The sequence below is a fragment of the Lontra canadensis genome, unplaced genomic scaffold (genome assembly GCF_010015895.1).
Source record: "Lontra canadensis isolate GAN:19392208 unplaced genomic scaffold, GSC_riverotter_1.0 scaffold50, whole genome shotgun sequence".
Lineage (NCBI taxonomy): Eukaryota > Metazoa > Chordata > Mammalia > Carnivora > Mustelidae > Lontra > Lontra canadensis.
This window is the reverse complement of record NW_022631044.1, coordinates 1,817,916-1,844,944: the sequence shown is the minus strand read 5'-3', so window position 1 is coordinate 1,844,944 and position 27,029 is coordinate 1,817,916. Positions and strand designations below refer to the sequence as shown.

General features: G+C 47.6%; 1 protein-coding gene across 11 annotated transcripts in view; it reads left to right on the top strand.

Annotated features, from left to right (window-relative positions):
* DYSF (dysferlin) overlaps positions 1 to 27,029 on the top strand; it is a 203,591-nt gene that overhangs the window by 165,712 nt on the left and 10,850 nt on the right. For 10 of the 11 annotated variants that reach the window (XM_032873665.1, XM_032873662.1, XM_032873659.1 and 7 more), the window contains 11 exons: positions 4,627 to 4,725; positions 11,939 to 12,067; positions 12,375 to 12,530; positions 14,122 to 14,213; positions 16,547 to 16,717; positions 17,370 to 17,512; positions 19,263 to 19,402; positions 20,650 to 20,738; positions 20,988 to 21,083; positions 21,471 to 21,612; positions 25,748 to 25,847. In XM_032873665.1, the coding sequence (XP_032729556.1) occupies positions 4,627 to 4,725; positions 11,939 to 12,067; positions 12,375 to 12,530; positions 14,122 to 14,213; positions 16,547 to 16,717; positions 17,370 to 17,512; positions 19,263 to 19,402; positions 20,650 to 20,738; positions 20,988 to 21,083; positions 21,471 to 21,612; positions 25,748 to 25,847 (1,357 nt within the window). Of the gene's footprint in view, positions 1 to 3,254; positions 3,273 to 4,626; positions 4,726 to 11,938; positions 12,068 to 12,374; positions 12,531 to 14,121; positions 14,214 to 16,546; positions 16,718 to 17,369; positions 17,513 to 19,262; positions 19,403 to 20,649; positions 20,739 to 20,987; positions 21,084 to 21,470; positions 21,613 to 25,747; positions 25,848 to 27,029 lie in introns of all 11 variants that reach the window. The other variant, XM_032873658.1, reaches the window with a different exon arrangement.

The window sequence follows — 27,029 nt, the reverse complement described above, 5'->3', positions numbered from 1 at the left end:
TCCCTGTGCTTATTATCTGTCTGCTGGTCTTATTTAGAGGAATGTTTATTTAAATGCACTGCTCCTTTTTGATTGCGTTATTTGTCTTTTTATTATTGAGTTGTGTGAGTTCTCCATATATTCTGGCTGCAAATCCCTTCTCAGATAGATCATTTGTAAACATTTTTTTCCCTATTCTGTGGATTATCTTTTCATTTTCTTGGTGACACTTTTTCCTGAAGTCCTGTTATTGTTCTTTATTTTTAAAATCTTTAATTTTTAAAATTATGTAAGGAATACATGCACATCATGAAAATTTAGAAAATTTTGAGTGATGCACAAAAATAAAAGGAATAAACAAAACATTTATAATGCTGCCATTCATAGGTAATTGCTATGAACATTTGGGGTTTTGTCCTTTTCCTAAAATGAAATCACATTATTCATTTATTAACCTTTTATTAATCTCATCAGTTGTGGATAGCTTTCCATGCCAATAAATCTATTTCAATTGCATCATTCTAAAATGTTGCATAATACTTAATCACGTGGGTATTTAGTTTACCCAAACAGTTCATTATTGTTACTTAAGTTGTTTCCAATTTTTCACAATAATAAATGAAGTTAAATCTTTATGTGTATCTATGATTACTTTCTTTGGATAGATTTCTAGGACAGGTTAATGGTTCAAAGCATGTGTACACTTCTAAGGCCGAGGAAACATGCAACCAGGTTGCCTTCTGGAAAAGACTATGGCCAGCTATGCTCCCGCTGGCAGTTTGTGAGAGAGCCAGCCCTTGGCCAAGAAGCTAACCTGGTCCACACCGAAGAAGTAATACCATGATCAGTGATAGCAGTAAATACTGACATTGCACTTAGGTGCTAGGTACTATTTTAAAATCTTTATATTTACTGACTCCTTTATTTCTTACCATAATTCTATCAAATTGGTACTGTTTGATCATTTTACAGATTATTAAGGCACAGAGAGGTTAAGTAGTTATCTAAGGTCACACAGCTAGGAGTGGCAGGATTTGAACTCTGCCAATAATAATAAGTAACCCTGATTTATTGCTTTTTTATATCCACATCACATGAAAATTATTGGCAGAGGCCAATATGTGCAAAAGCCCAGAAGGGAGAATTTCAGAATTTCCAGAAGGGAGCAACACAACATTGTACATTACTGTAAGATATCCTTTTAAATGCTAGGAAAGCTTCCTTTTATTCTTAATTGAATGAGAGTAAGTGAATGGGAATGAATGAACTGAGAGTTTCATTTAGGAATAACTGAAAAGTTTTATCATTCCTTTCTCCCCCTTTCTTATTTGCACATTATAGATCAGGGGTGGCAAAATTTTTCTTAAAGGGCCAGAGAATAGGGGTGCCTGTGTGGGACAGTTGGTTAAGCATTGAACTCATGGTCTTGATCTCAGGGTCATGAGATAGAGCTCTGGTGTCCCCCCAACCCTCAAATCAATCAATCAATCAATCAATCAATCAATCAATTTTTTTTTCTTCTTAAAGGGCCAGGGAGAAAGTATATTAGGTTTGGGGGACTTAAAGTCTCTGTCTCAACTACTCAACTCTGCTGTTGTAGCTGGAAAGCCACCACAGACTGTATTTAAATTACACAAGCAGGTGGCTGGCCAGTGAGCCATATTTTGTAAATTTCTGTTGTAGATGATCATGTGGGTTTTCTCTCCTTAATCAGTGATGCTGAGCCACTCCTGCATTCTGGAATAATCCAGCTTGACCATGGCACATCTGCTGTAATCTATTATTATCTTAATGTCTCTATTCAGGAATGGGATTAACGTGTGTGTGTGTGTGTGTGTGTGTGTGTGTGTGTGTAATAAAGAGTGATTTATTCTTTGAGAGACTGCTAGAACTTTGTTCCAAAGGAAGCATCCTGACTGATGTCTGTGTTGGATGTACCTCTTTGAGAGCTCTTTCACTTTCAGGATTACTGATCTCTTCATTTTCTATTACTTTTGAATTAATTTTGGGAATTTGTACTCTTCTAGAAGATTTCCCGCTTCATGTGCATTTCCCATTTTGTCACTGATTAGGTGGTAGTAAATCTCTGAATATTTTCATTCTCTCCATAATGTATTTCTATTTGATCTTTCTCATTCTTAGTGGTGTATCTGCTTCTAGATCTTAGATTTGATAAATGTTTATTTTATTGGTCTTTTGAAGGTTTGCTCTAAGATTTAATTATCATTTGTACTACTCTTCTCCTTTCTAATGTATTTATTTCTACTCATCATTGTCAAATTTTGGTCTTCCTATTTTTCATTTTGTAATTTCTTGAGCTATCATTATTTATTTTCATTCCTTTATATAAAAACAAGAGCACTTAAGACTGATTTTTTCCTTTGAGGACAAATTTGCTCTAACCCACAAATTTGGGGGCATAGCCCTGTCACTGTTGGTATTAGCTAAGTATCTGTGATTTTAGATTGGTTTTCTCTTTGACCCAGGAGGGTTTAAAAAGTGTGCCTTTAAATTTCTAAAAGTTTGAGAATTTTAATCTTTAAATTTTTCATTAGTTTCTAGCTTTACTGCATTATGGTCAGAGAATGTGACTGATACAGGTTTATCTTGGACTTTATTGAGATCTGCTTGTGGCTTTTAATTTTTTTCTAAGTGCTCCGATGGTGGTGGAAAAGAAGGTATATTTTCTGTCGTTGGATCACATGTTTGTCTTCTTAATTGACATTGTTAGTGGTATTATTCAGATTCTCAGCCTTCATACTCCTTTTTTCTTTTTCATTTGCTTGGTTTTTCAAGACTGTAGGAAGTGTAAAAACTCTCCCACAATTAATGTGCTTCTGTTATTCTTTGGAATAACAAATAGTGCCTATTTGTGCCTGACTCTGAGCCTGATCATAAACTCAAATATTTAAGTGGGGAAGAGAAGGAAGACTTAGGAGGATTATCTAAACCGGCTTCTGGTCTAACAGTTCTGTGTGTACATATGTGCCTGTGTGTTATGTGTGTACTCTTGTGGGGTGTATGGCATTACAGTATAAACATCTCCCTTGGGCATGTCTGTGTAAATATATTTTTCTGTGTTATGCATTTGATATATATGCCTGCATATGTTTATTCACCCATGGCATCTTTTTCTTTAAATTGATCTTAAAGCATTAGGGCTTAGGGCTAGGGTTGGCCTTGCTCTATGCTGGCTTTTTCTAGAGGGGTTGCAAGCCAGAAAGCTCTGCTACACTATATATTAACCCATCTGAATGGCTTTTCCTCTCCTCTAGCTGCCGAAGAACCTCCTGGTAAGTTGGTCTGACAATGACTGTGTGTAGACTCAGCCTTCCTCTGGTACCCGTGCTCTGTGCTGTGTGTCTGGGGATCACATTCTGACCACGATGTGGGTGTTAGGGCCACACTGCCAGGATAGGTGGAGACTCTGAGAGCCTCATCCTACCCTCTCCCCATTGTGTCGGTTCAGGTACCCTTGGCTTGGTTCCAGCTGGTTCTCACCCTTAAGAAGCCAGGATTCAAAGGACTGAGCATTAGTTTAAAGGGAGCCACCAGCGTTTCCAGAATGTCCATGACAGACATTCTAGTTGATTTAATAGTATCAGACCAGACTTTTGGGAGATCTCCTAACACACCCTCTCCTATAGAGGAGGAAAAGCAAGTTCCAGATCAGCTTTCTTCACACCTAGTCCTTGGCCTTTCCCACTAATTGGGTGAGTTTTAAAGGTATTGACAGGCACAGACTGAGTGCCCAGCCCTAGGGAGGGCTTGGAGGGAAACCTGAGGTTGAGTGACCATCTTGCCTTCAGGAAGCTTGCTGACTCTCTGGATGACAGGACACCCACTAGATAGGACACAGTTGGAGGACCATTCTAGACAAAAGAAATAAGGAGACCTGTAGACACACCATGTGTAGGATGTGTGAAGGTGAGGAGACCAGTGTGTGCTCCAAGAGACCTGTCTGTCTTCTACAAATATGAGTAAGTGGAGGAAGGACAAGGCAGAGAATGTGTCATCGCAAACGTCTCTTTACCTGATGTCCCCCATGTAGCATGGTGTCTTTTGCATAATGGGCCCTTTGTAAGCATTTATTGATTTTCAGGGATTCTGCCTTGATCTGACCTTGGAGAGGCTAAGTTCTGATTTCTGATGTTGTTTTTTTTTTCCTGGGGTTGGGGAGACAGGATAGCTTTTTGGGGTCTGAGTTTTCCTGGGTCTACTGCATTGTATTCATAAGTAACACATTATTGACATTTCCTCCCAAAGAGTTACCATATGTACCTTCTGATTTCAGCCTTGGTACATCCATGGAATGCAGGGGGACCACAGGGCTCATGTCCACATTACAAAAAGGAGAAGAGAGACCCGAGAGCTTAGCAGCATCACACAATGAATGGGGGCCAGAGCCAGGACCGGAACTTCTGCCTCTCAGGGTAGAGCAGATGTTCAAACCTTTCTTCTGGTCAGGTCTGCGCAGCCTGCCTCTGGAGGGATGGGGAGTTCCAGGGGTCTGCTCCCCTGAACTCACCCAACAGGAGAGCTTTGAAGACCGTGCTGGCCCATCGGCCTTGCTAGGTGCCTGGTCCAGAAGGGCCTTGCTTGGCAAGTTCTGTTTCTGAAGTGATCTCTTTCTTTCTACCCACTCAGGAGGAGGAGTTCATCGACTGGTGGAGCAAATTCTTTGCCTCCACAGGGGAGAGGGAGAAGTGCGGCTCATACTTGGAGAAGGGCTTTGACACTCTAAAGGTGAGGCCTTTCCACAGTGTGCCCTTTAGTCTAATAGTCCCTGGGCACACACAAGGGACATCGGGGATGCCACAGGGAGACAAATCGTGTACACATATGTCACCTCCTTTGAATACATGTGTGAATCTTCTCATTTGGTGCCTGGGGGCTGATGAATCCTGATGAGCTAATTGAGGTGAGAAGGGTCACCCACCGATTTAGAGCAAGATGTCAGTGTGGGCTGGAGTAACCAAGAAAGTATTTTTGGAAGATTGTTGAAAAATACTGAGGTGTTTATGGGTGAAATCATGCCTGGCCTGGGATTTGTTTTAAAATGCTTAAAAAAAAAAAAAAGAAAAAGAAAGGAAGGAAGGAAGAAAAGAAAAATAAATGGGAAGATAGTTGATGTGAGTGACCCTCTGGTAGATTTTCAAAATATTTTAAAAATTATGAAAATTGCAAAATACTGAAAATTGTTAAAGCTTGGATCTGGGTACTTGTTAAAGCTGGAGATGGGAATTGTTAGGTTATTCCCTTTCTTTTAAAGTTATTTGAACTTTCTATAATAAAAAATCTGTGTTAAAATAAAAAGGGAAGTCAGTTTGAGAATGTAGCTCTGACTTCTCTGCCCCTACAACTGGGACAGAAACTGCCTAACAGATATAAAAATGTGGTAAACTTTGCTTCCATGAAAAAAAGAAAAGAAAAGAAACCCCCTTTCCCCCAAAGTCAACCAAACAAACAAAAACTAAGCCAGGGATGAGTCAGCCAAATTCTGGTATTTTGAGGAAATTCCACAAATACAATTATGCTTTTTAAAAAGTAGACTGCTTTTAAAAAAAGATAACCAGAGGTGACTCAAAGTTACTCCCCAAAGGAGTTGTAAAGAGTCCTGGAGAAGGTTGCCAGATCCGTTCAGGATGTTCAGTTACACTTGAATTGCAGATAAATAAGGAATAATATTTTAGTATAAGTATTTTCTGTAATTGTTAGATAAGTATGTCTTAGGCCTCAGATATTGCCTGGGACATACTTACGTAACAAAATTATTTGTTATTTATTTGAAATTCAAATTTGAGTGGGTGTCCTGTATTTTGCCTTGCTTTATCTGGAACGCCTGTTTAGAGAAGGTATGCAAAGGCTGTTAGATGCAGAGGAGCACCTCAAAGGGGACCAGTGGAATGGGATTTGAGGCCAGTGGGAATGGTGGGTGGTCTGGGCTTTCAGGTTGTTCTGCTGGCTGAAAGTCTTGGCTGGCCACTCTTGGAGGGTGATTCTACAAGGTGGTAAAAGTTGTCTCTGATGCACTGTGGGCCTCTGGGTGAGTTGTGTCTGGAGGCCTGGATGTGCAGAAATGAGGGGAGCAGTGGCCCCAAAGGCACAGGCCACCTTAGGCAGCAAGTTCTTAGTTGATTTGCAGTTGGGTGTGTGAGGCTGGGCAAAGAGACTAAACTTGTGTACCAGGAAGAAGGTCCGACACATTAGGTCTGGCATGTGGTAGTGTGGCCTTGCCAGAAAATGAGAGAAACCAAGAATGAGGACTCCTGCCAGCGTGGCCCATGGCCCTGGCCCCCCGTTGCTGCTCCTTCAGATGCCGGACATGGAACTGGCATCCTGCCCTCCAGCCTGACCTCTCTGAGGAGATCTCTGACAGCGTCCAAGTGAACATGGGCCGTCCAAAACAAAAACGCATTCAACCTGTTTCTGGGGGAAAAAAAACAGACCTGGAAGGAACACTGGTCCTTTAAGGATAAGTAAATAGAAGAAAACCACCACCACCACCACCACCATGAGGTTTTGAAAAATAGCCTGTAGCATTACGGAGAGAATGGAGAACACAATGGGTAGAGGGAAAAAAAAAACAGATTTTGGAAATTACTAGCCTGGGGGAAATATGCAACTTGCAGTGTCAGTAGCAAAAGATGGAAAAACAAAAGATACAAACAAGAAAGCATAAAAAACAGAAACCATAGAAAAATACAACAGAAAAAGAATAATACATATTTGTTTTCCTAATAAATGATATATATTGAGCTTCTCTATTGAATGATAAGAACTCTCAAACTATATAAAATTCAAAATTCATTGGACTGTCCTTAAGAGGTAGGTCTAAAACAGTACAACTTAGAATGTCTAAAAAATAAATATTTTGGCATACAAAATAAGGTAAGTGCCAATAAAAGAGAAACAGATATAATTTAAAGTAAAAAGCAAAGGAAACAAAATGGGATATTTTATATAAATAAAAGATACACATCTCAATGAGAAAATGCCCAAATATTCCTGTACAGGACAATGAAGCTTAGAAATATTTAGAGCAAAAATGGTAGGAAGATGTAAACTCATACTTCACACAAATAGAAGGAAGAGATGAGAGAAATTAAAGTTGCATTAGGGATTTTAATGCATCTCTCTCCTAGGCAGATGAAGCAGAAAGTAAATAAATAAAGAAATAAGAGGTCTGAATAACAAGGTAAAATATTTTTTAAGCTACATCAAAAGTAGCTTTAAAATAGAGAATAAAAATAATTAAAAAATATATTTTCTCCTATTGCTCAAGAATATTTACCAAATTTGATCATATATTAGTTTAGCAATAAATTACCAAAAACAGAAATCATACAAGACAGATTAAAATGCAATAAAATGAGAAATTAATAACAAAAGTTTAAGCAAAAAGACCTACCACTTGGAAATTTTAAAAGTATTTTATTGAGATTTCCAGTATGAACATGGCTGCATAAGTCAGCATTTTTCCCCTTTTCTTCTGGAAATCATTCAAACCCACAAACTCCATTTTCAGTAAAAGTTGGAAACAAATAAAACCCGCAGACTCCAAAATACATGCAAGGGCTGTCCAGAGGCAACCAAGATTGGGTAGAAGCCACTCGGCAGTAAATGAAGAGAAAATGATGAAAGGTCATAGTGGTAGCAGATCCCAGAAAACCCCATTCTTCCTAATAGAAGAATGTTGAGAATTATTGAAGACAGGTTATAGGCACATGGGTGCTTATTATGTCACCTTTATTTTTGTGTGCGCTTGGAAACTTTCATAATAAGTAGTTTAAAAAAAGTTCCTGAAGTCAAGGTTTCCCCATGAAAGATAGAAGTGATCCACCTTGTCCATGATGATGGATGTGGGAACTTTGGAGTCAGGTTTGGGCTGGCAACAAATGCTTCTCAGACCTGGTCTAGTTTAGAGAAGTGAAAGAGGTGGAGCCACACAAGAATCAAAGAGATGAGCCATATTTGCAGGAAGCAGTCTGCCTCTGTGGCCAGAACAAAGGAAGTAACTGGGCTAGGAGAATTCAACACATTTAGTGACAAGTAATCATAAAAGAACTATCAGGGCATTAATTCAAAAATGCCATGGAAAAAGAAAAAGAAGATATAAATCAAAATTTGGCCAAAAGAAGAGGATATATATCACCAGAAAAATTTTGCCAAGGAGCAGATGAAATGAAATACTTAGCTGTGAACTTTTCAGAGGTGGGACAGTCAGAATCAAGGTAGAAATGAAAGAACTCAAGAGATGATGAGATGAGAAGAGACTGGTAGGATTCCAGAAAGGAGGAGATCACATGAAATTGGAAGGAGTGCAGGGCAGAATGGCCACTTTAGAAAACACAGGAAGGGGGCAGAGGACAGAAATGATGAAGTTCAACAAAATGATATGGAAATTAAAAAACAGAGGTATAAAACAATAAAGAGAAAATGACAGATCAGGGAAAGGAGATCCAACACTTGCATAATTGGAGTCTCTGAGGATGGCAACCAAAATGGTGAAATAAAAACAAATAGACATTGAAGAGTTTAATGGAAGTCACCAGCATTGTCAGAAGAATACCTGAATATACATACTATAAGATCTGCTGGGTGTCAGGGAAAATCAACCCAGATTGGTCAACCCTGAGACTGATCCTAGTGTATGTTATTGGACTTGAGATTTAAAGAATTTTGGGGGTAGTCATACTTTCTTCTTTCCCCAAATATTAAGTCATTTAAAATAGGAAATAATACAAGTTGGCTTCAGTTTCTCCACAATGACATTTCATACCCAAAGACAGTAAAGCACCATGTGTAAGATAATCAAAGGGAAAGGGTGCCCCAGGATTTATATTCAGCCCAGCTGCCACTCAGGCACGGCAGCTATGGATACACAGCATGTGTATTCAGGAACTGGGGATACAGGTCCCATGCCCCCATCTTGAAGAGCTCCAAGGGAATGAACTTAGTCAATTAGGAGATAACTGGGAAAACCAGAACGAAGGGACTGGTTGTGATCATATTTTACCTTAGACTTCCAATGAAAATAAATGGAAGGATTAGGGTAATATGATGGAATATAAATATACACAGTGAAAATGAGGAAGTGACAATACTGGCAAAAATTAGGCACAGGGATGCCTGAGTGGCTCAGTCAGTAAAGCATCAGCCTTCAGCTCAGGTCATGATCCCAGGGTTCTGCGATCGAGTCCCTCATTGGGCTCCTTGCTTAGCAGGCAGTCTGCTTCTCCCTCTCCCTCTTCCCTTCCCCCTCTTCTCGTGCTGTTTCTCTCGAATAAGTAAATAAAATCTTTTAAAAAATTAAGCCCAGAAGGAAGAAAGATGATGGGATACGGAGTAAGGACATGAATTGCCATGTTATGGAATAGATAGAGTTGACAGTATTTAAAATTGGCAAAACAAATAAGAGGAGTATAAGCAGATTATAAACAAATAGTACAGAGTTAATATTAAGGAAGACAATGCTGTCTAAAACTGAGTGAGGGAGAGGGAGTGGGAGGGAGATAAAATTTCATCATTTTATCATTGCTGTAGTAGAGAACTCTTCAATACTGTCCCTAAAGACATGCAGGACTTAGAGAATTACTCGTTTATATAAATTTATAATAACATTAGAATATGAACTCAGCTCATCAGAAACACGCACACATATACACACACACAGAGAAAACAGACCACACAAGCAAGGGTGTAAAACAAAATCGATGAAATTAGAAAATGTAACAATAAACATGTTCTGTGACTATGTAAATGCAATATAAATGTAAACCCAGATCAAACATATTTGTTATATCAATGCATATCATATCAATCACTCATTAATTACAAAACTTAAATCAGATCTCAAAGCAAAATCTAACTCCAAAATAGGTTCATGAAGGTTGAAAATGAAAGATTATAAAAATGTGTGCCTGGCAAATACAAATGAAAAGAAAGCAGAAGTTACCGTCTTCTTGTTAGATGAGAGCAGATTTGGGTCCCCCAAATTATTTAAATGAGACAAAGAATGACACTTTATAGCATTAAACCGTGCAATTCTGGGAGATAACAGTTATGAGAATATCTATGTGCTGAATAATACCACATCAATATTTACAAAACAGAAATTACAGGAGATATAGGAAAGAAATAGCAGGTAGGAGGAGATTTTTTCTCTCCTTTTGGTTAATGTGAGGGTCGAGGGAACACAAACGTAAGAGGATAGAGAAAAGCAGCATAGTTATTCACCTGACTGAACCCTGTAGCCTGAAAACAGAGGCTACAGCCTTTGGCATCGTTCCAGAGATGGACCATGTTAACAGACCCTGAAGAGAACATTAATACAATTCAAAAAGTGGCCTACCAATGACGATATTTTTTTATTATAATGCCATGAAATGAGAACTTAATAACAAGGTAAAAAACCCCAAGAGTTCTCTCCTATCTAGACAATTAAAAAACAAAACAAAAAAACAAAACCGCTCTTTTCACAGTTCTTGGCAAAAGAAAAAACATAACCCCAAATTGCAGAATATCCGGAAAACAAGGATAAAACGTTACATATTAGAACTTGCTAGTTATAGCTAAAGCAGCATTCAGAGGAAGGTTATAGCCTTAAAAGCTTGTCTTAATTAAAATGAAAGAATGAAAAACAAGCATCTAGCTCTTGGATCAAAGAATAAAAATAAAACTGTAATTGTGGCATGCCAAGAGAATGGATATGATAACATTAGAATCAAAACAAATGGGTCCATGCCAAGACAGTAGTAAGCGGAGACAATTTCATAACAATAAGCATTTTTCTTATCTGAATAGAGGGAGCAAAGTAAATAAAGCTTCAACTGGAGAAGTTACAAAGAGTAATGAAAGAGAAGTTACAAAGAAGAATGAAATAATAAAAATAAAAGCAGAAATAAGGAACTAGAGCAGAGGAAATGGTAGAATTGACAAATGAAGGAACTGTCCTTTAAAATGATTAAATGAGATAAACAGATCAAGAACATACTCAAAATGGTACCTATCAAATAGTAACCAAATAACTAGTCATTGTTTCTGAGAATCCAAATGCAAGGCAATAATAATCTTTTCTTTGTATTTACTCGTATTTTCTAATTTTTAATAATGAACCTGCCTCACTTGCATCATTAATTGTTTCTTGGAAGGGACAGAATGAGACGGGAATTTACCTGGTTCTCCTTGGCTGTCAGTTTCAATGTAACTGACTTAGCATGTATATTGTTTTTAATATCACTCTTAAGCACATTTATCACCTATAATAGAAAACTGCTGCTTTAGTTAAGCCTAAGCAATTCCAAAGCATGCCTCTAACAAAGAGAGGTCAGCGGCTGTTTGAGAGGAAGGGGATGGATACGTTGAGTTTGCAAATTTAAAGTGGTGCTCAGAAGGCATTCACAGCCCAGGGTTTGGTACCACCATCGCCTGGCTGTCCTGGACAGGGAGCATTTGTAGCTTGAAACACAGACCTATAAATTTTTCAGAGTTCTGTTTTGATCTTCAAGTAAAATGTCAGTTAACTTTTCATTTCTTTGTTTGGTTTTATTCTCGTAAAAAAAAAATACACCAGCCATGTACGTGATGACTCCTAGAAACCTAAAATGTTGGATTCACCAGAAAACCATTCCCTAATGGTGCTGAACACACGTCTTCCCCTCTTCCCACCTCTCCTGTCCCTCTTGTCCCCCACCCTCCTCTCCTTTTCCTCTCCACTCTTTACATCCTTTTAATCTCTGCCTGTGACCTTTCCTCCTCTGTCCTCTCTGTTCTTGGCTGCTCTCCCCTTCCCCTCTGCTACCTGTCTTTGTTCCTTTAATTTGCACACGGTCTTTCCCTTCCTTTTCTTCTCTGGGACTTTTCGTCCATTGTCACTTGAATACTGTCCTGTTTCCTCTTCCCTGGCTGGCCCTCTTTCTCTTTCCCTGTCTCCTTCTCTCATCCGCATGTGTGGCAGGTCTATGACACACAACTGGAGAACGTCGAGGCCTTTGAAGGCTTGTCAGACTTTTGCAACACCTTCAAGCTCTACCGGGGTAAGACTCAGGAGGAGACGGAGGACCCATCTGTTATCGGGGAGTTTAAGGTACGTTCTTGAGGACATGACCCTCCTCCTCCCCTGGGAGGCCTGAAACTGTGAAGTGGCAGCTATCATAAGTGAAGGGGCCGGGAGCAGGGCTACTGTAGTAACCACGATAATGACCATGGTGTTGATGTTGGTACATGGTGACTATGTGGGTGATGCCATCGATGCAGAATTTGATGGTGGTAAAGAGATGGCGGTAGGTTTGGTGGTCTCTGGCGTGATGACTCTGGCAGAGTTGATGGCAAGGGTCATGATGGTGGTTGTGTTGATGATGATCATGAGTGAGTTGGCCCCTCATTCTTTCCAGGGCCTCTTCAAAATCTACCCCCTCCCAGAAGACCCGGCCGTCCCCATGCCCCCAAGACAGTTCCACCAGCTGGCCGCCCAGGGGCCTCAGGAGTGCCTGGTCCGCATCTATATCATCCGAGCATTTGGCCTGCAGCCCAAGGATCCCAATGGGAAGGTAACATTTCCGGAGCTCTCAGCTCTTCCGGAATGGCAGGCTGGGGCCCAAATGGGCTATGGGATCTGGACACAGCTCTCCCACAGGGAGTTCACAGAAAGTCGCGGAAACCAGCCACACACACCCAGCACCGAGAGAGGCAACTGGATGTGGTTCGGGCAGGGGCCAAGTGCTCTGGGAGGTCAGAGAAGGCGGGGTCGTGCAAAACTTGGCAATCATGAGGAAGGCTTGGCGGAGGGATAGGATTCTTAAGGATCGATGGAGTTCTCTGGTAGGCTAGGAGGGAGAAGAAATTCTCTGGTAGGCTAGGCGAGAGAAGAATATGGTTTTTTAGGGTGGGCCAAAAATCTTGGCAAGAGTTTATGAGAAGACTGTCTGGCACGAGGGTGAGGCACAAGAGGAAGTGACAAGGAAGGTGTGGGCTGGGGTTGGACTTCCTCGGGCTTCAGCTGGTGGGGGCGCGGGCAGGAGAGAAGTGGCTCAGTAACTGTGTGTTGCCTAGCCATGCTAGAGCCTGAGGCACAAGGGAAAAGCGGTAATTCTGATCCTGTCCTTGCTTAAGATTAAACATTTTTTTCATCAGGGCCTGTTGGTATCAACTTCAATTTTTAAAATATTGCATTAAAATTTGTTTATCTTGATTGACTGAGTTTTGGGGGCACTCCCTCAAACTTTGTGACTGAGGCACACATGTACAAATTTTGTACCTCCACACCTCACTCTGGTCCCTGGCTCTGAGGCAAAGTGGGAACTTGCCAGAGAGCAGGAGTCTGGAGCACTGAGGAGATGGGGGTGGGGGAGGGTGCAGAGAAAAATTGGAAAGAGAGAAAGAGGAAAGAAGAGGGACAGGCGGGGTTGACTGGAGTTCAGAGGGACTGTGCTAGGTTCTCTCTCATCCCCTGAGATGGGGGCAGGCCTAGCATGTGTCCTTGAGTCTGTGGGTGGAGGTCTGCTGTCCTGTCCCCGGAGCCCTGCTTTTTAAGGTGAGAGGTCATAGCTGGCCTTGCCCTGCTGAGAAGTCAAAGGGCAGAAAAGAGCCATCCTCAGCCCAGGCACCATGATGGCTTTCAAGATGTGGTATGGCCAATGGTCCATTCATACACTGCAAGATTTCTTTATGCCTTGACTGACCTGAGAAGTCTCTGGTCGCAGTTGCTCCTGGAGGCATCTGGGGAAGGCCAGTCTGGGCCAGGTTGGGCTGCTGAAGTCTGGCCATCTCTCTCCCTTTAATCTGTTGAAGCAGAGGCCCCAGAGAGGACCCTGGCTGGCTCAGTCACATATGTAATACAGGCTGTAGTGTTTCTGAGGATAGGAGCCTTGCCCTCACCCACCTTGTCCCAGTGGGGCAGTGCTTTGGGAGTCCGGAGGACTCAGGTATCTCATTTCTACTGTTGGACCATGGCTAGAAGTCCAAGTCAGGGCCAACTGGTGTGGTGGTGTGTGGGACAGGGCCATTGGCCTGGCACCATGGCAGGATGGCAGCTTCTTGATGGCTGACCTCCTACCCCCACTGAAAGGCCAAGGACCAAAGAAGCTTCAGAGATGTGTTGGGGAAGTGAATTCACTGAAGTCTTCCTGTGTCTTCCTTCAGTGTGACCCTTACATCAAGATCTCCATAGGGAAGAAATCAGTGAGTGACCAGGATAACTACATTCCCTGCACCCTAGAGCCTGTGTTTGGAAAGTAAGTTGGGGACAGCTCGGGTCTGGGGGATAGAGGTGCCAACCTGGGTAACCCCCAGCCTGGTGGGGGAGGGGTGGCAGCCGCCCAGAAGTGCCCGGTTCCTGAGGCAAAGCTGGAGTCACTAACCTTGCACGTCCAAGGGGCTGTAAGCTCGGCTAGCTTTTCACAGGGTGCGGAAGGCGTCTGGCCAGAGTTCCTGCTTAATCTCATAAACAATTACCTCAAAGAACAGAAATCTCAATGGAAACTCAGAGCCTGTATTTGCTAATTATTCCATTTTTTGTTTGTTTGTTTGTTTTGGTATTTTTTTAAGATTAACTTTTACTTTAGAATAATTTTCGATCTACGGAACAGCTGCAAAGAAAGCACGATTCTCGTATACCCTTCACACTTCATTTCCCTCTTACCTACCCATGGTTCATTTTGTCAAAACGAAAATATCACTAGTGGCACGTTACTATTTCCTACGCTCTAGGCTTTATTAGGATTTGGCCCCTTTTCCCAACTGATGTCTTTTTACCGTTCCCAGAGCTCTCCAGGATCCCTTGTTGTTTGTGTTGAGTCATTGTCGTCTTTCTTTGCTGCATGTTAGTCTCTCGTGGGTACACAAAGGAAGAGAGTCAAATGCTTCTTGACATCTAAGAACAAGGGGAGGAAGAATCAGGACCCCCTGTGTGGGCAGAGCTCCCAGGCATGCTGAGTTGTTGGTGTCTGTAGGGTTGGTTGTGGGCACTGAGGCCTGTGGCAAGGTCAGCCTGGAGAATTGCCTGTGTCCTGCCAGTGATGAGCCCCGACGAGCTGGGATGGGAGGGAAGGGTTGCAGGGAAGAAGGTGGGGAAGGGCTCCCTTTGGTGAGCTCCACTGGCTCATGGTGACCCGGCAGCAGACTGGGCCGGGTGGCAGTGTGTGTCAGGGCCCAGGGCAAGGTGGGGGAGTGAGTGCAGACACTCTTTCTTTGTCTAACTCATGTGCTGACCAAGCCCAGCTCAGGGAATGTCAGGAGAACACAGTTTCCTTTTTGTCTGCCTGTGTCCTGTAGACATTTCTTCCGTGGGGCTTCCCTCCCTCATTTCTTAAGTGCAAAGCGTGGCAGACAGGTGCTTCCTTATAGATGGTCGGCTTTGTCCTACGTTCAGTGTCAAGGCACTACCCAGAACTTTGTTCATGTGTACTCGTGAACTGACAGGCTCTATCTAGGGGAGTCGCCCCCTTTCCCAGCCGGGTCCACTTTGGGTGTACTGTGTGCAGTGTGTGGATGTGTGTGTGAATGGACGGAGGGGGCTTTGCTTCTCTCCCTTTCCTGTCTCATGTCTCCCACTGATGTGCTGGATCATGCATGGTCAGGACTAGGGGAGCCCCTGGGAGAGGAGAGCCCTGGGTGCTCCCTGCTCCTGTGTTTTCTGGGCTCTCTCCGGTGGCAGGTGTTTAAAGTGGATTTATTTTCTTGTGAGTGCTTTCCAGAAAGCCCCTTTGAGCATGCCCATGAAGCTCCAGGGAAAAGGCGGATGCTGTGGCCCTTTTCTGGTGGCCCTTTCATGTGGGCCTCTCCACAGTCTCACTGCTGGAACCCCAGGGCCCATGGGGTCAGTTTCCAAGTGGCTCCAGTGTGGCCTCACGGTGGCCCAGCCAAGACGGGAGCAGGGTCACCTCTCTCTCCTCCTCTCCAAGGCCCACTGCTTTCTCTCACTTGAGTAGGAGTCAGGGGCCAGGCTCCCACCTGCAGGGAACTATTTCAGGGGTAAAGGGGCTATCCCTCCACACTTGACCTTAGAGGGGGAGTGGGGGTCTCAGAGCACAGCAGGAGCTCCCTCCCAAGAAATCTCCACAAATCCTCCTTCCCACTCTGCAAGTAGGTGTAAAGCCTTAAGTGTCCCCGAAGTGCGTCCCAGGTCACCCCCTTGGTCAATTCCAGAGTTCTGGCACCTTCACGCCTTTTACATCCTGGTGTCCTGGTAGAAGCTTCGGTTTTACCTTTCTGTTCCAATTCATTCGTTCATTCTGTGGTCTGTTAGGCAGGGAGATACTATATGCTCAGCCCAGATAATCTGGGAATGTCTAAAACACACAAGTGTATGTGCACACACACAACACACACACACAGATGCACAAAGAAAAGTCCAGTAGTAGTAGGGCACTGGGATTAATACTTTAAGACAGATAGGGGACCCCAGGAGGGTGGGCTCCAGGGCCACTCTTGGAAGGGGAGGAGGGAGCCAGGGAAGGCTTTCAAGTCCCCCGCTCTTGTCTTCGTCTCCCTCCCTTGAGCACTCACCGCGTCCAACAACATCAGGGAGTCTGCAGCACCCTGACCTCTGCCCTGGGTCCCCCCGCAGGATGTTCGAGCTGACTTGCACTCTGCCTCTGGAGAAGGACCTGAAGATCACGCTCTATGACTATGACCTCCTCTCCAAAGATGAAAAGATTGGGGAGACAGTCGTCGACCTGGAAAATAGGCTGCTGTCCAAGTTTGGGGCTCGCTGTGGACTCCCGCAGACCTACTGTGTGTAGGTGCACGGGGGCTCGTTGCTCTTCTGTCCCCCCGAGGCATGAGCACTTGCTGTGTGCCTGCCCTGCGCTCAGCACTGGATAGGTGTTCTCTCCTTCAGGGCAACTAGGCTCTTGTACCCACTGTACAGATGTGGAGACTGAGGCCCAGGGATGTTATGGTTTGTAAGTGGCGGGATTCGGATTTGAACCTGTTCATCTGACTCTAAGGACCTTGCTCTTCATCATGTTGTTATAACCCAGTTCTCCTTAAGACACCACCAATCCCCCGTAGAGGGAAGAATGAGGAAGGAGGGAAAGGAGAAGGGAGACAGATAATGGGCCCCCAGCGGAGCCTACGGGGCTCTGTGTCAGGTGAACTCATGTGTGGACAGCCCCTACTCCCTTCTTGCCAATTTGGGTCTCATCCACTCCCAGTGTGGAAACAGAATATTTAGGTTCCAACTCGGTATGTATTTAAACAAGTCCTGTCATCTCTGGGCCTCAGTTTCCCTGTGTGTCAAGTGGGACCCCCAGTCACAGCGAGTGAGGGCACCCACTGTAAAAGTGAAGGCTGGGGGGCTGCACGGGTAGGTACATGGGCTCCTGCAAACCCCTCGGCCTCCGGCGGTGCCTGGAGGGTCTCTTCTTTGCCTTGTCTTTGGGCCTCAGCTCCGGACCCAACCAGTGGAGGGACCAGCTCCGCCCCTCCCAGCTCCTCCAACTCTTCTGCCAGCAGCGCAGACTCAAGGCTCCCGTGTACCTCACGGACCGCGTGCTCTTTCAGGATAAAGAATACACTATTGAAGAAACAGGTGAGCGGCCACGTGACTCCAGAACCATGACGGGCTCTCCCTCAACCTCAGGGGTCAGGGATGAATATGAAGCCAAGGTCAGGGTCCTGGTTAGATCAGCTTGCCTCTGGCTTTGAGGGGGTGGTGGTCAGAGTTTAATTGGAATTTGGGGTCCAGATGACCTCTGAGAATGTTTTCTGCTTGAATTGCACTAGCTTGCCATCTTGGCCTTCCAGGTATCTTCTGAGGCCCCCCACCTTGTTCCCCCACCCCCCTGGCTGGTGACTCCTAGGTCCTGTACCCAAAGCATCCACAGGGCAGGCAGGAAGCCCTGTGGCCTCCATCCTTGCCCCTGAACCTGCCCAGTGCTCCTACTGAGAATTCTGCAGCATGCATGCCCCCCGTGTGTCTCAGATGTCCACGGGCCTACATTGTCTCCCAGAAGCTGCTGGAGGTGCTTATAGGTCAGGCAGGGGATGTTGGGGGGGTGCTCACTTCCGGCTGGTCTCAGAGCTGTTTGATGTCAGAGCTGGTGCTGAGGTTATACAAGGGGATGGTGACTCTGATTCCCCACCCCCAACCCTCTCGTCCTCCTCTTGCATTTCCAACTCTTCTGCTGGTCTGTAAGCCACTGTAGCATGGAGACCAGGGTTCACGGTCGTATGTTCGTAAAAAACGAAAGCCTGAAGCTATTGACGGTGAGGTCTGGCATTTGCCTGTTTTTGCAGATGAGGCCATGGAGGCCAAGTGTGGCTAATAACCTGCCCATTGTCATGCAGGTGGTTAGGGGCAGGACCAAACTCCTGGCCGGGGGTCCTGCTGCAATGTGCTGCTTCCTTTGTGGGACCTGCTAGAGTGGGCAGAGCAGGTTTGTTAGATTAATGTGTGTGCGTACGTACACGAAAATCTGTGCTCTTGAACTTGGGCACACCTGAGTGCACATACCTGTGTGTGTCCTCGTGCATTTGGACACACATGAATGCTCCTTGCCCCAGAGATTTGGCGTGGGGGCTTCAGGTTCCTGTGGCTGGCTGGTTGGCCAGGCTTGTCTGGGTCAGAACCACCCCTGTGTCCTCACCCCGTCCACAGCAGCAGTCCTTGACCCACTCCAGGGCAGGTAGGAGCTGTCCCTGGACCGCACAAGGCAGAAGGAAAGGGTGTTCACGGCCAGGCCCATGCCTTTCCTAAATGAGGGTGTCATCTCGGCTGCCCTCCTGGCCAACAATGTCACTGCTCTGTGCTTCGTTTCTGTCATCTGTGAAATGGGCATGATAACAGCACTTACTTTCCAGTGTCTCTATGAAGATAGAACCTGTTAAGATTTATGAAGACCAGTGCCTGGTTTCTGCTTTATAAGTGTTTGCTATGATTGCTATTATTTTAGCTGTTGCTCCTAATAGAGCAGATTGTGTGACCAGGAGAACAGTAGTACTGAAAGCACTTAGGTGCCCCTCTGGAAGTAGAGGTTGCTGAGACTCAGAATTTGGAGCAGTCAGGGAGGGCTTCCTGGAAGGGGTGAGATTTGGTGGAAAAGAGGAAAAGCTTTATAGAAGAGGCATGGTAGAAATGATGGCAATGACAGATCTGGACTTTAAAGCTGGAGCCAATGGACTGTGAGGCTTCCGTGCAGAGAGTGAGACCTGTGGGTCAGAAGTGTGTCTTGCTTGGGGATGAGGGTGTGGGCAGGTGGGGCTTCCTGAGGCCTCTAGGCAGTCCTACCATCCCTTGCTCACTCAGCTCCAGAAACTTTTTTGTCTTCTCACTGGAGCAGAAGGTGGCAGGGTCCTGAACCCACACCTGGGTCCAGTGGAAGAGCGTCTGGCCTTGCACGTCCTCCGGCAGCTGGGCCTTGTCCCCGAGCATGTGGAATCCCGGCCCCTGTACAGCCCCCTACAGCCAGACATTGAGCAGGTAGGACATGGACCCTTGCGCCCAAAACCCTGACCCCCAGCTGGCCCTGCTCCAAGGACAACATGGATATCTCAGGGGCACCCGTGGGGAGCTCAGGATTTGGCCAATCCCTCCTTGACATGTTTTCTCACAGTCTGAACAGTGATCAGTGTTGGTCTACAAGAGGACCTCTTGGTCCTGCCTTCCTGGGCATCCTGTAGCCCCCAGGACCTGGGAAATGACCCTGAGCCACCTCCTCTATACCTCTGGATAGACCCCTGGCTTCCCATGAGTCATTCAGAAGCCTCACTGTTTCAGCCTGGCCTCAGGATGCCCTCCCTCTATCCGTCAGCGACATCCAGGTGGCTGGCATTGGGCTGGGCTGCGGTGGGGAATCCAGACAGGACAACTGGCACCCTGTGACAGAACGGCAGAGCTGTCACTGAGAGGGGTCACCCGGAAGGCCAAGGGCATCCTCCAGGCAGAGGGAAGGTGAGCAGAGGGACAGCTGGCCCAGGACTGAGACTGGGAGGCTTCCTGGAGGAGGTGAGCTCAGGGCTGGGTTTTGGAGGAGGAAGAAAGAAAAGGTGACAGGCAGAAAAAGGCTAAGGCAGAAAAGAAGGGGCCTTTGTAAAGATGCAGGGTACATAGTCTTTGCTGTTTGGAACTGAGCTCTTTTGCCCTTGGTGGGTGGCTGCCAGCTCTCTGGAGTGGCACAGCAGGTGTCATGAACTTTTAGTCTCCAGCTACTCTGCCCTGGAGAAGTTACCTCAGTCCCTGCTCTTTCTCTGGGAGATGGGGACAGAATAGCCAGCTTGCAGAGAGGGAGGGAGCCGAGGGGTGACAGGTGGAGTGCTTTCCTGTCATGTGGAAATCCTCTGAAACTCCTCTGACTAAATGTGTTCTCTGACCCTCCCAAACCCTTGAGTGCATCATTCCCTCAGTGGGAAATGCCCTTGTCCCTTTGTCTGCCTGGCATACTGAGACTCAGCTCAAATATCATCATCCCTGGGAAGTCTGCCCTGACCCCCACCCCTCAGGGCCCGGGCCTGAGTCATTAGCCTGTGGGGCAGTGGTCTCACGGCTGCAGTCAGGCCTGTAGTCTCTAGGCAACCTTCTCTCTGGGGCAGGGGGCAGAGGGAAGCCTGCCTGGGCCAGGGCCTAGGTGTTCTTCCTCCTGGGCCCCACTTGTGTGGCACAGAGCAGGGGGTTGGTAGCTGTTGGTGGAATGAAAGAGGTGGGGTGAGAACGGGGTTATGTCTCCTCAGGGAAAGCTACAGATGTGGATCGACCTATTTCCCAAGGCCCTGGGGCGCCCTGGACCTCCCTTCAACATCACCCCACGGAGAGCCAGAAGGTGACTCTCCCTAGCCAGAGGCTGGGAGCTGAGTAGAGTGATGGGAGGGTTGCCGCTTGCTGTGGGTGGGACCTGGAGGTCACTCTTAGGCGGCGTGTTGGGCCACTCAGGCCACAGGGCATCACTCTCATGTGGGCCTGGCTAAGTGCCCAGCCAGGCAAGCATCAGCTGGCCTCTCAGCTTTTCAGCCAAGGATGGCCCATCCTTTGCTGGGACATTCATGTGGACTTGAGCCCTTCTTCTGCACAGGTTTTTCCTGCGGTGTATTATCTGGAACACAAAGGACGTGATCCTGGATGACCTCAGCATCACAGGGGAGAAGATGAGTGATATTTATGTGAAAGGGTAGGGAGGCATTGGCCTTCTCACCTGTCCCAGCCCCATGGTGTTGCCCCAGTCCTGCTGGGGTGGTGGAAAAAGGGAGCTCCAGCCATAGGGAAGGGAGGGAACAAGAAAGGAAGGAGGGCCTTTGGTGAGTCCTTCTCCCACCGGATTTCTTCCCCAAAAATCTTTGGGTTGAACTTAGAAGGTTTGAGGGTGTTCCTCAAGAAGGAAAGTTAGATGTTTTAAAATTAATGGCACATTTGGTACTTCATAGAGATTTCTGCGAATTGTTCTTGCTTTATCCTTTACTGAGCTCATTTACCTTCTTAATTCCTCATCTGCCTCAGTGGGGGGATGCATCTTGTAGAGGAGACCTTAATTAGACGTGTTCTCTAATCTGTTGTCTAGTTGGATGGTTGGCTTTGAAGAGCACAAGCAGAAAACGGATGTGCATTATCGGTCCCTGGGCGGCGAAGGCAACTTTAACTGGAGGTTCATTTTCCCCTTTGACTATCTGCCTGCAGAGCAAGTCTGCACCGTCTCTAAGAAGGTGAGTGCATGCCATCCCCAGTGGCCTGCTCCCAGGGCTTTCTGTTGTGGGTGTCACCATCCTGCCATTGTCACCCCTCACCAGCACCCCCGGATGTTGGAATCCTCATGGCTGTAGCCCCGTTACCTATCTCCCTGCCTCCACTTCTGCCACCTCTACCATGGCTGCCATCATTGGCACTGCTACCCCCCAATCACCCCCACATTCGTGCCACCACCACTGTCTATACTGGTCCAGCTCCTGAAACTACTGCCTTCCTCCTGACCCCAGATGAACCAAGTGGCAGGAAGGGTCATGGGGCAGAACGGGAAGAACATTCCTAGGGATACCCAGCATGGCTATGGAAGGGGCAGTGAGGCCAGTCCCCATAGGGAGAGCTTCCCTGGGGGCTGGCCTCACCTGTGGATGGATTGTCCACAGGATTGGGGTTGCTAAGCTAAGTCCCTCCCATCACGTCGCTCCCCACATTTCTGTGTCTGGTGCCTGTGGTCACTGCCCAAGCTGGACACTTACTGGGTGCAGCTCAGGCTTTCCAGGCCAGAAGCCATTGCCCTCCTCCCTCCCTGACCTCACTGCAAGGTGCAGGCCCCTGAGGGACCCAGTGCATCAGCCAGAGGACAGAGTGGGGTCCTGGGACCTCAGCTCTCTGTGTCTCAGCAGCTCCTCGTTGAGGTCTCTTCTGGATGGTAAATTCTTTTCTTCTGCAATAGGCAGAGTCCAAGGCAGGCAGCCTCCCTCCTGGTGGTGTCGCACCTGCCCTTGGGGAGAGCCCGCAGAGCTCAGGGAGGCTCCAGAGCTGGGCTGGCTGGAGGCAGAGAGTACCTCCATTAGAGCTTTGATCCCCTGCATCCCACCCAGAACCCATCTGCCTCAAGGTGCTCTCTGCTGGACAAAGGGAATGCCTCTCTGGCATTTCAGTTCTGCTGGCCTGATTTCCTTCCTGAGGGGGCATAGTGCTTCAAGCCGCCAAGCTTCTGTGACACCTGCTTCCCGAATGGTTGAGTGGCTTCAAGAAGGGAATATAGAACGTACTTTCTGGGCACTGCTGAGGTCTTCTTGGCTCTCTTCCCTTCATCCTTCCCTCATGACCCTTGCCCAGCCCAACACACAGGCTCCTCTGCATGTTAGAGAAACCAGAATGTTCCAGTGAACATTCTGAAACCATCAGACAAAATAAAATAGGGTTAAACGAGGTTACGTGAATGCTTTCATCCAGGGATTGCTGCACAGTGCATTGGAGAAGGCAGAATTTAACAACAGCCTTGGGTTCCGAGCAGTCAAGGAAAGCCTACCCTCTTTGTAGGTTTCATCTTGTTTGCCTTTGCTCAAGGTATTTGTCTATCACAAGTTGTTCCCATAACAAAGCCAATGTTGCATTTGTTGGGGGAAAGGTTCCAGATCAAACTCACACTGCTTTTCTTTGCTATGGGCAGAAGTGGGGTGAGGACTGGGAATGGGCCCCCGAGGGCTCAGGCATCCTGTCTCCGGTGCTTCGCCTGCCGAGCAAGGGGCTAGGTATAGAGGGGAATCTGAGGCTGAGAGATGCCGAGTGGCCTGCTTAAGTGGGAGGCGGGACTACCCCCTTCACTGTGACAGGTAGAGATGTGGGGGAGGAGGTCCGGAAGCTCTGTTTTTTTCTACAAAGCAGGAAAAGAGTATCTCTTGGCCCTGTGGCAGGTGACTTGAGACAAGCCGCTCTGCTGAGCAAGGGAGCAAAGAGGGAGAAGGCAGGAGAGAGAAGAACAGGGGGAGGGAAAGAAAGCTAATTGTGATGCTAAGGTCTGCTGAGATGCTGGAAGGCTGAGGGCCCAGCTGAATCTGCTGGGTAAGAATTTGAGGGGGTTCCATTCTGTCAGTGCAAGAGTCCCATCTCTCTGTCCTAGGCACTGGAAAGGAAGAAGAGAATCGGGCTGACCCACTGTGGCATAGCCCATGGGGCTGGGGCTAGCCCTGGAAGAAGGAGAAGCCCAGCAAGGCTGCCAGGTGGAGAGAAGGAAGAGGTGTCAGGGAGTCCAGAAGAGGTTCCCCGGGGAGGGGGCCGGAATGGAATTCGGTGGGGAGACAGTAGCTGAAGGGAGGGGCGGAGGAGGCCCGGAGAGGAGGTGGAGGCTCTGAAGTCAACCAGGAGAGTGAGGGAGGGTCTGGCTGGACCAGGGAAGAGCCAGTGTGTCCCTCTGTGGGAGAAGGGGCCCAGGAGGCAGGTGGATCTGTACCCACAGTGAGGCACCAATGAGCTGGTCTGGGCTTCAAAGGCCCGGGCCTGGGAGTGGGATGGTGCTGGGGTCCCTCACAGCATCTGGGCTCCCCAGTCCTGCCACAGAGCCAGCCTTCTGCCGAGGGGTTTGGGGCCTCTGGCAGGCAGGCCCTCCGGGGACCCCATTAACCAGACGAGACTGTCATAAAGCACAAGGGTCTCCTTTCATCCGGCTGCTTTGAACCACCGCTGCTTGCCCCGGCCTGGCTCCCCACCTGGAGCCCAGCACACCCACTGGGGCCTGCCTGCGCGTCAGGCACCCACCCTGCAAATAAACAGCTAGTAAAAGGGCCCAGACCGGGAGCGTAATGAGCGCCTGGGACCTGGGGGGCCGTTCCCCAGGCTGGAGCCCCAGCCCAGCTGCTCCCACCAGGGGCCGTTTGAACCTCTGGCTCATTACTAAGCCCATAAACCAGGCCGGCCAGAGGAATGGAGGATGCTGGCGGCCTGTGCAGGCAGGCCCGCGGAGCTGGCCATAAAAGCCTCGCCAGAGAAGGGAGGCACCTGCAGGAGGGCTGGGGCCCGGAAGAGGGGAGGCACCAGACGGGGGCCAGCTGGGGGCTCGAGCCCCTCGCCAAATCAGGCAGCAGTCCAGGATGCAGTGGTGTGATTTGCAAGGTGCCTGTTCCTCACAGAATGGGGGTTTTGGTCTGGGAGTTCTGTGGGTCTGCCGGATACCCGCACAGCCCCGGTTGGGCAGTGAGGCTATGGGTATAGGGCACCCAGGGGGAGGCAAACCCTCTGTGACCAGCAGTTCTCCAAGACTCCCCGTAGAGTCTGTCCCCCGAGACTGGGTCCAGGCCCCTGCAGTGACTGGGTACACTCAGGTTCTGGCCCCCGGTGTCTGCAGGATCGTCACAATGGTTCCCGTCCTTGCCACTCCCTCAGGAAAGGCTACAGGGAGAAGACAGGGAATAAGCATGAGTGGGAAAGCCACAGGGACAGTCCTTTGGGTTGAGTGTGGCTGGATTCAGGAGGGAACCCAGGCCCCAGCATGGTTTTCCTTTTCCTTCAGCCTCTATGAGCCTCTGGGGGACAAGCCTGCAATAATAATGCAATAATAATGCAATAATAATACAGGCGGAGTGGTCTCGGTGGGGGGGGTAGGGAAAACAAAAGGCTGGAGAACTTTCTAGCACTGGGGGCTTTTGATTTGCCCCAGGGCAAGCTCTTGGAAATAAAGATAGGGTGGCTTGCTGTGGCCAGGAAAGAGCTGGGGTGACTGTCGCCCAATGTCAGCTCCTTAAAACAGTGTGTCGGGGGGATCCTTCCAGTGATAGCTAGGGTGGCATGGAGGCCCTCAGCTTCCCAGCCGGTCTACCCATTCCCCTGTAATAGCACAGGGGCAAAGCAGGATTTAGAGGTGAGAGCAGGACTCTGGATTACCTGCCTGGGTTTGAACCCCAGCTCGCCACTTCTCAGCAGTGTGACTCAGACAAGTTCCTTGCTCTGGTTTCCTCAGCTGTAAGGATAGCCTCTCCCTTATAGGTTGTTGGAAGGATACATGAGCTCAGAGTGGCAAAGGGCTAGAACATAGGAAGTGCAGATTAATATTATTAATATTAGCTGTCAGACCTTGGAGAAATTCTTAACTTTTCCAAGTCTCTGCTTCATCATCTGTAAAATGGGAATGTAAGTTCTGCCTACCGCACTGGGAGGCTTCAAGGAGCCGTGTCATGTGAAGTCAGCCTGCATGGTTCCTTCCTGAGTCCTTGAACACTTGTCCGCTGGCATCTTAGCAATCTTCCCCCCCCGCAAGACCTGGCACTGGCAAGTCCCTAAGAGATGTCCCATTCATTGCCTCCTCTGGGCAGCCTTCTAGGCTGGCAGAAACCACTCTTTCTCTCTAATCTTGCTTTCCTGCTTCTTCTTCTGGGCCAGGATGCTTTTTGGAGGCTGGACAAGACTGAGAGCAAAATCCCAGCCCGAGTGGTATTTCAGATCTGGGACAATGACAAGTTCTCCTTTGACGACTTTCTGGGTGAGCACCGTTTCCTGTCAGTACCATTCTGCACACTGGGAGTTGACCCAGAACCACCCCCCACCCCCCGCCCACTGCCGTGTGTGTGTGTGTGTGTGTGTGTGTGTGTGTGTGTGTGTGCGCGCGCGCGCACTCACACACACACACATATGCCATTCTTGGGAAGGCTGGAAGGAGATGTGGTCCTACTTTCTGTCCTCAGGGAGCTCAGGGTCACTGCTCCCTGGTGCCGAGGACAGTCTGGAACACAGAGGAGTGCCTGAGGGCCTGTCAGCAGAGGTGGCATGGAACCCAGGCTGCGTGGATGGTAGGAGTCAGGTACAGAAGAGAGGAAAGCACAGGTCAAAGGCAGGGCAGGCATGAGCTGGCTGTCGCCAAGCATCTGGCCTCACCCTTGACGGGATGCCCCCAGGTCTACACACCCTTTTTAGACTGGGCAGCCGGGCCCAGTAAGTGAGGAGCTCTCGTCAGTCCTCACACTTGTGCCCAAGTGATGAGTGAACAAGCCACTGTGGCTCCACCCTCTAGGCCCCCAGGCAGGAATCTGGTGGGGGAGAAGTGTGCAGAAACCCAAGCTGGGAGCAGGGAGGGCTGGGTAGAGGATGTGGTAGAGACGGGGTGAGATGGGGGGCGAGGAGGATGGCTGTATGGAACAGGCAGGTGGGATTGTGAGTAACAGCCCTGTCACAGCTCTAAGAGTTCCATGGGCGTGTGGTCTAGCTGTACGATTGGATATTATTCAGCCACAGAAAGAAAGGAAGTGAGGATCCTTGCTATAACCTGGAAGAACCTTGAAAACGTGCTAAGTGAAAGAAGCCAGTCGCAAAAGGACTAAGATTGTATGCTTCCATTCACACGAATTGTCCACAGCAGGCAAATCCAGAGACAGAAAGTAGCCTGGTGGTTGCCAGGCGTTGGGAGGCGGGGAAGAAGAGTGACTGCTAATGGGCATGGGGCTTCTTTTGGGAGTGATGACAATGTTCTGGAATTAGATAGAATGGGTGCTGGCACAGCCCTGAACATATTAAAAGCCACTCAGTTTTATACGTTAAAATGGTCAAATTGGTGGTATGTTTTATGGGATGGGAGTTTTAATTCAATTAAAAAAAAGTGGACCTTGCGAGAAAGGCAGCGTGGGGAGTCAGGAGTCCTGATTCTGGCCAACTCTGCTACTTGGGAGTG